Source organism: Sapajus apella, unplaced genomic scaffold (genome assembly GCF_009761245.1).
Source record: "Sapajus apella isolate SASKATOON/1434 unplaced genomic scaffold, GSC_monkey_1.0 scaffold20, whole genome shotgun sequence".
NCBI lineage: Eukaryota > Metazoa > Chordata > Mammalia > Primates > Cebidae > Sapajus > Sapajus apella.
In genome coordinates, this window is record NW_022436960.1 from 13,209,319 (window position 1) to 13,223,975 (window position 14,657).

Here is a 14,657-nt window from a genome sequence, read left to right on the forward strand (position 1 = left end):
TCTCAGGGCCCCGGTATTTTCAATGCCCCACACCCTAGTTCTTGTCACATATTGTAATCACCGGTGTCTGTTTCCTCAACTTATCCATGAGTTTCCCGAAAAGGAAGCCTCCACCTCATCCTTTATTCTCTCCCCGGGAGAGTTCTGCTATGCAGAACTCCTGGCTTTCATCATGAAGACAGCAGCACAGGGTATGTGCAGGACTGAAGTGAGGGTGGAGGAGGGCAGTCCCAAGCCACTGGAACGTTCAGGAAGGAGCCTGGGGTACGCTTTGAGGAGGGAACCGCCACACTGTTCTGCTGGACAGCCTCTCCTTCACAAGCTACGTGTCTCATTCCTGTGCCTGTATAAACTCAGCGAAATGACAAACTACCGCATGGCACAAATCTCTGGGTCATCTTCAAGGTCTAAACCATAAATGTTAGTTTTGTGAAGTCCAAGCAAAGATCTACTTTTTTTCCAGACACTTCAAATATCAGTGAACAACACAGATACTGTGATTTACGTGCTTAAAGACAAAGTCTACTGACAGGATGCACGTCAACTCACTTATGGGTGAAACCCCCTAATAGTGTCTATCCCTCAGGGTGACTTCCTCACTCACATCTATTCTCCCTTCTCTAGAAACAGGTTTACTCTCTGGGGACAGAACTGGGAGAGTCCTGGGTCATGGAAGGCAGATCTAGGCCTGAGGAGTCACTGGGATGTGGAATGGCCAGCACCTGGGCTGCAGAGTCATTCTAGTGGCAGTAACCCAGGGAGAAGGGCCACTGCTGAGTCCCCCAAAAGGACCTGGTTCTGTCCCTGCCAAGTGTCAGCTGCTCAGCAACTCCTGGGATCCCATGACATCCCCCCAGCATCTTCTCAGTAAACTCCCTCCATCTGTGGGCTTCTGTGGACACAAGTTGGTTTCTGTAACGCACAACAAAGCCCTTTGGCTCTGCTCACTCAGGTAGACACCTCCCTCAGGTCTCAGCACCCAGCCTGCACCAAGGAACGATGTCTGTCTCATTGCTCAGGCGTTTCGGGTGCCCATTTGACTTTATGGCTTCCTTTCCCAACCAGCCTATGAGCTCTCTGGGAGGGGAAGGGTAAGCCAGTCTGTGTACTATCCACAATGCCTGATTACAGCACTCTGCCCAGGTCATTCACTGAAGGACACAGACAGCCCAATCAAAGGGCCAATGGCTAATGACAAGGCAGGTATAGTGAGTGGGGCCTCACCAGGGTCATGATGGAAGCCTGCTGGAAAGCACTGTTCCAGGCTCTGTTTTTTGAGATGTGCTAACAAATTCTTGGAAAATCTGTTTCCATCTTAGACTGTTGACTACATAGCCACCCTATTTGGGGCCTAGCTCTTGAATCTGCTGGCATAGTCTAGGAGGGGTGGAATCTATTTAATATTCTTGTCTGATGGTCTTTATAAATAATGCAATCTCGGGCCGGGCGCGGTGGCTCAAGCCTGTAATCCCAGCACTTTGGGAGGCCGAGGCGGGTGGATCACGAGGTCAAGAGATAGAGACCATCCTGGTCAACATGGTGAAACCCCGTCTCTACTAAAAATACAAAAAATTAGCTGGGCATGGTGGCACGTTCCTGTAATCCCAGCTACTCAGGAGGCTGAGGCAGGAGAATTGCCTGAACCCGGGAGGCGGAGGTTGCGGTGAGCTAAGATCGCGCCATTGCACTCCAGCCTGGGTAACAAGAGCGAAACTCCGTCTCAAAAATAAATAAATAAATAAATAAATAAATAAAATTAAATAATAAATAAATAAATAAATAAATAATGCAATCTCTATTTTAAAGATTAGGTAGGTAGTCACCCCTACCTAAAACATCTTGTGTTTGACTGGGCCATTCCCTTGGTGACTTGTCATCTACCACCTTGAGACAAATCTTCACATTGTAGTTCACAATGTTTATTTTAAATGTTATTAATTTTGCCAGAAGCACATAGTCAAATCCTAAACAAGTACACAGGCCTTGAGGGCAGGTACCCATTGCACTCGGGCTGGTGAGTATTCAGTAAGCTCAGAGGTACAGACCAGTGGTGAAGGGCACGGGCTCTGGGTAAGAATCTCGACTGTTTCCTGCCAACCTTAGGCAGATCGTTGTGACCAAAGGAAGAGAACACAAAACCCAGTTCATTTCACATGTGACCTACTACGCCATTGGAAGTGTAAACTTACAAATGCTGAAGGGAGGAAAAGGACCCCAAGCTCGTAGGAGCGGATCATCAGCTGGGTGCCATTCTTCTCCAATGCTCCCCAGGCGGCCTTGGACAGATTCGCGCTGCAGAGACAAGGACACAGAAAGGGCTGACTCAGGAGGCATCTCAGTGTGGGTCAAACTTCCACAGCTGCAAGAGCACCGGTCAAAAAAATATATAGCTGCAATCACATTCATTCATTTTCTAGCAGAGTTGCTGCATTTTTGAAAAGGGAATTTAAATCCTGCTGTTTTCTAATCCTCAAGATTTATCTAATTGCTAATTCGGGATAGCTTCACCCTCATCTGCATTTTCCTGAGGGCAGCTATTAAAATAATTATCTTTCCTGAGATTTTATTTTTTTCTTTCTAAAGCCCCTTTTCATGATCCTGGAGTAGCCAGGATTTCTGGTTTTGTATATAAAACTAGCATTTCAGAATAAAGTTAATATTATCTTACGTAGTAGTATTTTAAGATTCATATTTCCTTTTTCAGTTTTTTTTTTGCCAGGTAGTGTTAATTTCTTTCAATGTGAAGAAAACAGCTGTGAGGGCAATAGATTGTTGTTTGTGTCTAGAAAGAAATGGTACATTCAGCCCAGAAACGGTAGCACACACCTGTAATTCCAGCATTTTGGGAGGCTGAGGCAGGCAGATTACGAGATCAGGAGTTCAAGACCGGCCTGGCCAATATGATGAAACCCTGTCTCTACTAAAAAATTAGGTGGGCATGGTGGCACGGTCCTATAATCCCAGCTGCTCTGGAGGCAGAGGTGGGAGAATTGCCTGAACTGGGACCTGGGAGGCGGAGGTTGCAGGGAACCAAGATTGCACCATTGCACTCCAGCTTGGGCTACAAAGTGAGACTCCGTCTAATTAAAAAAAAAAAAAAAAAAAGAAATGGTACCTTCAGAATGATGTTTTGTATGTTCAAAAATCTGTGGCTAAAAAATCATGGTGCAAGCCAGGCGTGGTGGCTCACTCTTGTCTGTAATCCCAGCATTTTGGGAGGCTGAGGAAGGCAGACCACTTGAACCCAGGACCAGCCTGGGAAAGATGGCAAAATCACATCTCTACAAAAAATTAGCCAGGCACGGTGTCACAAACCTACAGTGGTAGCTACTTGAAAGGCTGAGGTGGGAGGATTGCTTGAGCCTGTGAGGTGGAGGTTGCAGTGAGTGGAGATCGCACCACTGCACTCCAGCCTGGATGACAGTAAGACCTTGTCTCAAGAAGTAGCGAAAAAAAAAAAAAAAAAAAAAAAAAAAAAAAATCAAGGTGCAGCAGGAGGAAGGGGACTGGACACTGATCTTGCAAGAGGTGCCAAGATGCACATCAAGATGCTCAGGAATGGAGACCACTAAGATCTGAGGCATCTTCGGAGACTCTCTTTTATAAGCGAATGTGGCAGAGCTTAACATAAACCCACCATAAACGTTTTTTCATTTTAAAACATATAAACTTCAGCTATTCAGAAAACTCTTTACAGCCTTTGTGGATGACTGAATATTTCAAGATTCATTCACTGGTGCACCAAGTATGTTTTCTAAGCTATGTGCTGGAACTATTACTATTGTCTGCTGGAATCGGAGAATCAAACAAAAACAATGATCAAAGTAAGAGAAAAAGAATAATGTCTGTTAAGGGTTCTATGGGAACAGAGAAAGAAGAATGTGGAAGTCAGAGCTAAGAAAAACTCTTGAAGCAATTAAGCTGACTTAAGAAAACAGAGCATTATTTACAAACCTTCCTGGCTTCTTAAATGAACCATACTGAAGACAGGAAGCCTTTGCACAAGGACCATGATCATGAATATCACTGTCTGTGACGTCGTTGAGACATAAAGTGAAGAGGAAGCTGATGTTTATGATAAAGTGGTATTATGATCCTAGGAAAAAAGTGTTTTTTTTTAAAGTCCAAAATGACATCTTGCTTTTAGGTCTTTCACCTGTTAGTAAATATAGGTGATCTCCTGGGCAAGGAGAAAAATCTAACGGCAAAACCAAACAGTGGGTTTGAGGTGTTTTTATCACTTATTAGATTATCACTTTCTGGGCAACTCTTGACTATCAGTATCATGACAACACAGACAGGAGGTATCTTCTGGAAGGCTGTTCTCATTCTTTCCTCATGAGTTATGTTTTCTTAGCATTTCAAGATTTGAGGACTTATTCCAAAGTACAGTTCAATGGAGATCGTAAGAACAGCCTTTCAGAGGGCTTCCTCCAATCCCTCCTTTTATTTGGCTTCTAACAGATTTTGAAACATCTGGAACCTTAGAAACTTTACCATGAACACTCAGAGCCTGAAAGTCACTTGCAGGTTTGTAGGTGATAAATCAACATTCCCTGAGATATCATCTTTAATGACTTTTTACATTGAGTAATACTTTGAATCATGGGCACCTGGGGCAGCCAGGAAGATGGGGGTATTTCCAAACTCTTGTGGGGTGGAGGGGTGGGGCGTGTGTGTGTGTGTGTGTGTGTGTGTGTGTGTGTATGTGCACGCGTGCACACGCATATGTCATGTATAGCAAAAGCACCATGTCTTTCACGAGGCACAGTAACACCACAGGGCTCTCTTGTGCCCATAACTCCAAAGGAGTTCTAGCTTCTGTTCTCCACGTGGAATCCATTGTCCACTGCCTGTCCCAGCTTTCACTGAGAACTCGTTTTCACCATTTTGTTCCTCCTGCCCATTGTTCTTTTGTCTACTGGACTGGGCTGCTTTCTCTCCCAAGTGCTATGGTTTATTTTGTTGTTGGATACTGAGTGATGCTTCATCACTAAAGACGGGTGGGGTATTTAATTTACTTTAGATCCTTAGGGTAGAACTCCGGAGGTCCCATGGTCTACCATCCACCAGAACTACTACCCAAGCTCTTAATAAAGTAATAATGAGTAAGACAGTAGCTTTTGGGGGTATATCTGTCAGGGTTCAATCACAGAAACATAACTAGAAATTGTATGTATGTTTTTGTGTATTTCTTACAGGAATTTATTATCACATAATTGTAGGAGCTGGTTAAAGTCTTTATAAGGCTGTTACCTGCTCTGATGCTGGAAATAGAAATCTACAGAGTAGGAGTAAGCCCGAGGAAGTAGAGAATAACTAGCTGGAGCCACAGGAAAGAGCTGAAGCCCATGAGGACAGACACCCATGATGGATTTTGTGCCTCTGGCACTAGAGGTGTGGGTGTCTTGCAAGACAGAGCCTTCATCACAGAAAAAATACACACCTGGTGAGAGCCAGGAGTTAGAGAAGCTGAAGGAGGACTTGAGAGGGTGTGAGGTCCAGCTTTTGCTGGACACAGTGACAATGCATGAGTTATAAAAATGGCTGCTGTCTCACATTTGTTCTCCAACTGTAAGAATGTCCCTTGGGGCCCACCCGATTAGAAACATACAAGAACGGGAATTCTGGAAATTGTGGTTGAGGCTAGAGAAGTTGACCATTACCAAGTGTTATGGACTGAATTTTTGTGTCCCTCAGAATTCATATGTTGAAATCCTAACCTCCAATGTGACTGTGTCAGGAGCCAGGGCTTTGGGCTAATTATGTCATGAAGATGGAGTCCTCATCAATGAGACTGGTACCCTTATAAAGGAGACCCCGGAGAGCTGCCTTGCCCTCTTTCCACCTCGTGAGGACACAATGAGAAGTCAGCAGGCTGCAACCCAGAAGAAGGTCCTCACTGGAATCTGGCCATGCTGGCACCCTGACATTGAACTTCCATTCTCTAGAACTATGAGATATATTTATAAGTTGCTCTGTATAGCAGCCTGAACTGAATGAGGCACCAAGCCACCACAGCTAAGCTGACTAATGCTCTGCTGCTCAATTAGGCAGTTTATTATCACCTTGCCTACAAGGAGTGAAAATGATGGTAGAATACTCTGCCACAGCTTGTAAGATGTGGCTGCTTATTACAGGCTTAAACTCAGTTCCCAACATGAACATTTTGTCCCAAAGATTAAATTTTTAGGAGTGAACTTGGTAAGTATGACAAAAAACTCCTACAGGGAATCTCAGGAGAGCACAGGAATGGCATGTGAGGCAAATGGAGAAGGCAGGCAGGCACATGTTGAGAGAAGAGCCCTGGACCCTGAATCAGCAGCAGACGTTTGTGTCTCAGCTTCCCCACTCACAGAGACTCCTTAAGCCACTCCTCACCTCCCTGGGCTTTAGGTTCCTGTCTCCAGCATGAGGGCTGTCAGCCTATGAGACCAAAATCCCTTTCCAGGCTACAGTCTACAATAACGACAGATGCCCATCTCACATTAACTAGAGTGTTCCCCTCCAGTGATGTAGTCTCATCCCAAAGTAAAATCTCTGAGTTTCACTGGAGGTTTACCCCTGGGGAGTACTTGCTGGATGTTCATGATAACACATCAGGGAAGCAACTACTTAAGAAAGGAAGTAGGGAGCTATGAAGATGACCTCTGGGCCAAACCTTGCTCCATCATCTTTCGAAACCTGAACTTTGGTAAAGGAACAGCTGCCATCACCAATGCCTGCTTGAGCACCAATTAGAGTGGCTGATTAGATTCACTTTTAAGATTTTTTTTTTTTAGAAGATGTACGAGTCCCTAAAGATGACTGCTGTTAACAGAACATATGTCCACTGATAAAATATTTCTTTTTATTATTAGTTACTTAGCAGTCTAGGCAGCAGCAGCACAAAGAGTACAGAGACAATGAGACAATATACAGACTGAGGCTTTGGCCACCACACTTCTAGAGGACCAGGGATGAGGGGACAGACACATTCACAGACAGCTGCAATAAAACAGAATGTTAACAGTGGTGCTGGGGAAGATGGAGTCCAAGCAGCTGTGCTAATGTGGAGGGGAAACCATGATTCCAGCCAACACTGCTGTTGTCCCTTTCCTAAAACTCCATGGCAATGTGTGCCACAAACGCAGACATTGTAGGTTTCCTTCCATTTTGCATTCAATATAGGTTTTCTTTTATCACTCTTAGGTTCTGTTTTATGAATTAAAAGGACGTTTCACAGGTGATATGTAAAGATATTCTCACTGTAAAAGATTCAAATTGTATACAGGTATAAACAGGGACATTATCCTTAATTTTGATAGATTCTGTCCAAGTTCTGTCTCAAGCATCTATCCTATTTAGATTATTAGCAACAGTGTATAGAAGTATTATTTTCTTAGACTCTTGAGAACACTGGTAGACAGTATCTATGAAAAGTTTTACAAGTAACTGGCAAATTGTATCTCATTTAAATTTGACTTCTCTAATTACTAATGATGTTAAGTATTCTATCAATCTGTTTTCATGGAGCTAATAAAGACATACCCAAGACTGGGTAATTTATAAAGGAAAGAGGTTTAATGGATTCACAGTTCCACATGGCTGGGGTGGCCTCACAATCATGGCGGAAGGCAAGGAGGAACATGTCATGTCTTATAAGGATGATGGCAGACAAAGAGAGAAAATGAGAACCAAGCAAAAGGTGTTTCCCCTTATAAAACCATCAGATCTTGTAAGACTTATTCAGTTCTATGAGAACAGTATGGAGGAAACTGCCCCCAAGATTTAATTTTCTCCCACCAGGTCCCCTCACAACATGTGGGAATTATGGGAGCTACAATTCAAAATAAGATTTGGGTGGGGACACAAACAAAGCATATCAAGAATTTTTAACTGTATCTACTTCTATTAGTCTGTTCTCATGCTGTTAATAAAGACATACTCGAAGCTAGATAATTTACAAAGGAAAGGAGGTTTAATGGACTCAAAGTTCCACATGGCTGGGGAGGCCTCACAATCATGGCATAAGGCAAAGGAGGAGCAAAGGCACATCTTACATGGCAGCAGGCAAGAGAGCATGTTCAAGGGAACTACCCTTTATAAAACCATCAGATCCTGTGAGACCTATTCATTATCACCAGAACAGCATGGGAAACCCCCCCCCCACCGATTCAATTACCTCCCACCGGGTCCCTCCCACCAGGTCCCTCCCACAACACGTGGGAATTATGGAAGCTACAGTTCAACATGAGATTTGGGTGAGGACACAGAGCTAAACCATATCATTCCACCTTTGACCCCTCCCAAATCTCATGTTCTCACATTTCAAAATGCAATCATGCCTTGCCAACAGTTTCCCTAAGTCTTAACTCAATTCAGCATTAACTCAAAAGTCCATAGTCCAAAGACTGATCTTAGACAAGGTAAGTCCCTTCTGCCTATGACCCTGTAAAATCAAAAGCAAGTTAGTTACTTCCTAGTTACAATGTAGGTACAGGCACTGGGTAAATACAGCCATTCTAAATGGGAAAAATTGGCCAAAACAAACGGGCTACAGGCCCTGTGCAAGTCCAAAATCCAGTGGGGCAGTCAAATCTTAAAGCTCCCAAATGATCTCCTTTGACTCCATGTCTCACATCCAGGTCATGCTGATGCAAGAAGTAGGCTTCAATGGCCTTGGGCAGGCTTTGCCCCTTTAGCTTTGCAGGGTACAGCACCCCTCTTGGCTGCTTTCATGGGCTGTCATTGAGTTTCTGCACCTTTTCCAGGTCCTACACGCAAGCTGTTGGTGGATCTACTATTCTGGGGTCTGGAGGATGGTGGCCCTCTTCTCACAGCTCCACTAGGCAGTGCCCCAGTGGGGACTCTGTGTAGGGGCTCCTACCCTACATTTCCCTGCTGCACTACCCTAGCAGAGGTTCTCCATGAGGGCTCTGCCCCTGCAGTGCACTTCTGCCTGGACATCCAGACATTTCCATACGTCCTCTGAAATGTAGGTAGAGGTTCCCAAACCTCAATTCTTAACTTCTGTGCACCAGCAGGCCCAACACCACATGGGAGCCACCAAGACTTGGGGGCTGGCATCCTCTGAAGCAATGGCCTGAGTTGTATGTTGGCACCTTTTAGCCATTACTGGGAGGCAATGAACCAAGTCCCAAGACTGCACAAAGTGGCAAGGCCCTGGGCCTGGCCCACAAAACCATCTTTTCCTCCCAGGCCTTCAGGCCTGTGATGGGAGGGTCTGCCGTGAGGACCTCTGACATGCCCTGAAGACATTTCCCCCATTGTTTTGGCGATTAACGTTTGGCTCCTCCTTTCTTAGGCAAATTTCTGCAGTCCTCAGAACATGGATTTTTCTTTTCTATCGCATTGTCAGTTTGCAGGTTTTCCAAACTTTTATGCTCTGCTTCCCTCTTAAATATAAGTTCCAATTCCAAACAATATCTTTGTGAATGAATAAAACTGTATGCTTTTAGGAGCACCGAAAATCACCTCAAACACTTTGCTGCTTAGAAATTTCTTCCACCAGATACCCTAAATCGTATCTCTCAAGTTCAAAGTTCCATAGATCTCTAGGGCAGGGGCAAAATGCCACCAGTCTCTTTGCTAAAACATAGGAAGAGTCCCCTATGCTCCATTTCCCAACAAGTTCCTTATATCCATCTGAGAACACGTCAGCCTGGACTTCATTGTCCACATCATCAGCATTTTGGTCAAAGCCAAGTCTCTAGGGAGCTCCAAACTTTCCCACATCACCTGTCTTCTGAGCCCTCCAAGTCTCTAGGAAGTTCCCATTTTCCCATATTTTCCTGTCTTCTTCTGAGCCCTCCAAACTGTTCCAACTCTGCCTGTTACCCAGTTCCAAAGTTGCTTCCACATTTTTGGGTATCCTCATAGCAGCACCCCACTCTGCAAGTATTAATTTACTATAACAGTCTGTTCTCTCACTGTTAGTGAAGACATACCCAAGACAGGGTAATTTATAAAGGAAAGGAGATTAAGTGGACTCACAGTTTCACATGGCTGGGGATGCTTCACAATCATGGCAGAAGGCAAAGGAGGACCCCTTACATGACGGCAGGCAAAAGTGTGTGTGTAGGGAAACTGCCCTTTATAAAAACCATCAGTAAATAGAGGCATATTCACCATCATGAGAACAGCACAGGAAAACCACCTTCATGATTCAGTTACCTCCCACCAGGTCCCTCCCATGACACATGAGGATTACAGGTGCTACAATTCAAGGTGAGATTTGGGTGGGGATATAGCCAACCTGTATCACTACTGAATGATGATGTTTACTTCTGTGAATTATAAATTTTTAAATTATGATACTGTTTTTTTTCCTCTTAATATGCAGTGCACATCAGTTTCCTGCTGCTGCTCTAACAACATGCCAGAAAACAAATTTAATGACTTGAAACCAAGATTCATTATCTTACACAAAGTAAAGTAAAATTAAAGTGTTGGGAGGCTGTGTTTCTTCCAGAGGCTCTGGGGAAGAATTCATTTCCTTGCCTTTTCTAGTTCTAGAGGCGGTCTGCATTCCCCTTGGAATGTGCCTGTTCCATCTTCAAGGCCAATGAGATCAGTTGAGTTCTATTCATGTGGTGTGTGTGTGCACGTGCGCCCGAGCTCTCTCTCCTCTCCTCTCCTCTCTCTCTCTCTCTCTCTCTCTCTCTCTCTGCCCCCCCACCCTCCTTGACTTGTCTCTCTTCCATTTCCAAAGTACCTTTGTGATTATATTGGGCCCTCCCCCAATAATCACCCCATGTTAAGGTCATTTGACTAGCAACACTAATATCACCTGCCACCTTAATTCTCCTTTGCCAGGTAATTTAACACTCACACCCCTGAGGATTTGGACAACGACATCTTTGAGGAGCCATTATTCTGCCCATCACACAGTGCTTTTCATATATTACAATTATGTTATAAATGTTTGTCCAGTTATAACTTTATGAAAACCTTTATAGTTCAGTAGGTCTTTTTTGCTTGCTCTCTTCCATTTTGAGGGAAGGAAGTAAGTTATCCAAGGTGCAATTGTTTACTCTATAGCAAAAAGCTTTCTCATCTATCCCAAACTGGTGTTTTAAAATAAAATTTTTAAATAAACAAAATAAAGTTTTAAAATATTCTGAAGTCCAAATGTGTAAATCTTTTCTTGTCAAGTGCATTTTATGTCTTATGTACTAAATCTAGCCTATTTCAAGGTGATAGGATATTCTTGTTCTGGGCTTTATAGCTTTAGTTTTCTTACTTGGGTATATCATACATCTGAAATTAATTTTGTCTATGGCCTAAGATAAGACTAGGTTTTCTTTCTTTTTTTTTTTTTCTGCATCAATATCCAATTGCTTTAGCACTACTTTTTGAAAAGAACATCCTTCGTCCATTGAATCACATTGGTGCCTTTGTCAGAAATCTTTGATGATACATGTGTCTATTTCTGGACTCTATTCTGTTCTATTGATCAATTTATCCTTTTTTCTTAAATTTCTTCCATTTATTTATTTTATTGCATTTTAGGTTTTGGGGTACATGTGAAGAACATGCAAGATTGTTGCATAGGTACACACGTGGCAGTGTGATTTGCTGCCTTCCTCCCCATCACTTACATCTGGCATCTCTCCCCTTGCTATCTCTCCCCAGCTCCCCACCCCCCACCATCCCTCCCCTATTTCCCCCCGACTGACCCCAATGTGTAGTGCTCCCCTCCCTGTGTCCATGTGTTCTCATTGTTCAACACCCGCCTATGAGTGAGAACATGCGGTGTTTGATCTTCTGCTCTTGTGTCAGTTTGCTGAGAATGATGGTTTCCAGGTTCATCCATGTCCCTACAACGGACACGAACTCATCATCAATATTCCATGGTGTATATGTGCCACATTTTCCCTGTCCATTCTATCATCGATGGGCATTTGGGTTGGTTCCAGGTCTTTGCTATTGTAAACAGTGCTGCAATGAACATTTGTGTGCACGTGTCCTTACAGTAGAACGATTTATAATCCTTTGGATATATACCCAGTAACAGGATTGCTGGGTCAAATGGACTTTCTATTTCTAGGTCCTTGAGGAATCGCCACACTGTCTTCCACAATGGTTGAACTAATTTACACTCCCACCAACAGTGTAAAAGTGTTCCTATTTCTCCACATCCTCTCCAGCATCTGTTGTCTCCAGATTTTTTAATGATCGCCATTCTAACTGGTGAGAGATGGTATCTCAGTGTAGTTTTGATTTGCATTTCTCTGATGACCAGTGATGATGAGCATTTTTTCATATGTTTGTTGGCCTCATGTATGTCTTCTTTTGTAAAGTGTCTGTTCATATCCTTTGCCCACTTTTGAACGGGCTTGTTTTTTTCTTGTAAATCTGTTTTAGTTCTTTGTAAATTCTGGATATCAGCCCTTTGTCAGATGGGTAAACTGCAAAAATTTTTTCCCATTCTGTTGGTTGCTGATTCACTCTAATGACTGTTTCTTTTGCTGTGCAGAAGCTGTGGAGTTTGATTAGGTCCCATTTGCCTATTTTGGCTTTTGTTGTCAGAGCTGCCCTTCCCAGCAAGGAGGCAGCCTAGTCACTGTCTATCTGTATAGGCTTTGCTGAGCTGCTGTGGGCTCTGCCCAGCTGCTGAGTGAACTTCCCTGCAGTCCTGTTTATATGGGTGTAGTTAGAACTGCCTTGGCAATGGTGGCCCGCCCCTGTTGAAGCGGAGTCTCTCTGCAGTGGTGGGTTGCCTTGGCAACGGCAGGCTGCCTCAGCATTGGCTGACTACCTCTGTAGTGGCAGGCTGCCTCGGTAATGGCGGACACCCCTCCCCCACAGAGCTGGACTGTCCCAGGTTCAGCTGCGCTTGCTGTGAAACTCAATCCAGAGAATTTCTGATTGCTGTTCTTTTGTGGGGGTGGGACCAGCCAAGCCTGATCACTGGCTCCCTGCCTCAGAGCCTTTGTTTTTTTTTTTTTTTTTAAGTTGGTGTTTCAGTCGCCTGTTGAAGAGGCACCGCGGTGTGTGTTTTTTTCCCTGCGGCGACTCACTGCGCTGGCTTAAACAGCGGCACTGAGATTCGTGGTGCTTTTTTTGCCCTGGAATCTACTGTCCTGGCTCCCTGCTCAGTCCCCTTTTTAAACAGACGAATGGGTGACTTCCCGTGGCTCCAATCGCCAGCCAAAAGGGCACCCGGACCGGTGTATTTTGTACGGAGAACTGCTGCTCCGGGGCGCTGACAAAGCAGCCGCGCAGGGCAAAGCAGCGGCGCTGGCCGGCCGGCACAGCCACGCTGGCCGAAACAGCTGCGCTGGCAACCCGTGGAGCTCCTCCATCTGGGAATTGCCTAGTCTGTGGGCAATAAAAATTAGGCATCCACTCGCTCACTGTGCTTTCACTGGGAGCTGCAATCCCAAGCTGTTCCTAAACGGCCATCTTGGATCCCTTCCTCGGAAGATCCAATTTATTTGTCACAGTCTTACCCTTCTTTTATAGTGAATCTTGAAATCATGTTTAAACAGCTTGGAGTTTTACAAATGCAAAATCATCTGCAAATATAGTTTTACTTCTTCCTTAACAATCTTTATGACTTTTTTTTTTTTTGCCTTATTGCACTGGCTATAACTTCCAGTCCAGTACAATACTACAGAGAATCCCACTTACCCTTCAATTTATTATGTGCTTTCAGTATAAGACTTTTCTCCAAACCACTATCCTGAAATCACTCAAAATCACTGAAAACCTCCACACTGCCACATCCAATGGAAATTTCTTTAATCTTATGTTAATCTCTCAGTAGCATGAGACTTCTACTATCAGTGCCTCCTGTCCCCTGGCATAATTGAAACATTAATGTAATATTTTTCCTTGTTTTCTGCTTCATTTTGGAATCCTTTCTGTTTTCAACCTCTCCTCTGGTCACTCCTTTTTTTCTAACTGATTTCTCAAATATTGGAATGCTACGTATCTGTCCTACCTTATATCGAGATATTAATGTACACATTGGTTCCAGGTTCTTGAAAAGACTGGCAGAAACAAAATCCATCTGGAGGTACAGGGGTCTGTCCACTCAAGTCACAGATAATTTTTATAGGTAAAGCTTCAGTGAAGATATAAATTGTAAAATAAAAGGGAAAATAATCCAAATCCATCATGAGCAAAAGACAGCAGAAAATAAAATAGACCTCCAGGAACTTCAGATGATTGGCCTATTAGATGACAAGTTAAAAATAAGTATATTTGCCAGGCACAGTGGCTCACGCCTGTAATCCCAGCACTTTGGGAGGCTGAGTAGTCAGACCATGAGGTCAAGAGATTGAGACCATCCTGGCCAACATGGTGAAACCCTGTCTCTACTAAAAAATACAAAAATTAGCTGAGTGTGGTGGTGTGTGCCTGTAGTCCCAGCTACTTGGGAGGCTGAGGCAGGAGAATTGCTTGAACCCAGGAGACGGAGGTTGCCGTGAACCGAGATCGCACCACTGCATTTCAGCTTGGCGCCTGGTGACAGAGCAACACTATGTCTCAAAAAAAAAAAAAAAAAAAAAAGTATATTTAAAATGATTTGAGCTGGATATGGTGGCTTATGCCTGTAATCCCAGTGCTTTGTGAGGCCAAGACAGGAGGAACACTTGAGGCCAGGAGTTTCAGAATAGCCCAGGCAACAAAGCAAGATCCCACAT

At 43.9% G+C, this 14,657-nt stretch overlaps 1 protein-coding gene across 4 annotated transcripts in view; it reads right to left on the reverse strand.

Moving 5' to 3' along the window:
• Positions 1–14,657, reverse strand: part of TDP1 (tyrosyl-DNA phosphodiesterase 1) — a 94,507-nt gene that overhangs the window by 27,692 nt on the left and 52,158 nt on the right. For all 4 annotated transcript variants that reach the window (XM_032287160.1, XM_032287161.1, XM_032287158.1 and 1 more), the window contains exon 14: positions 2,190–2,292. In XM_032287160.1, coding sequence (XP_032143051.1) covers positions 2,190–2,292 — 103 coding nt within the window. The remainder of the gene's footprint in view (positions 1–2,189; positions 2,293–14,657) is intronic.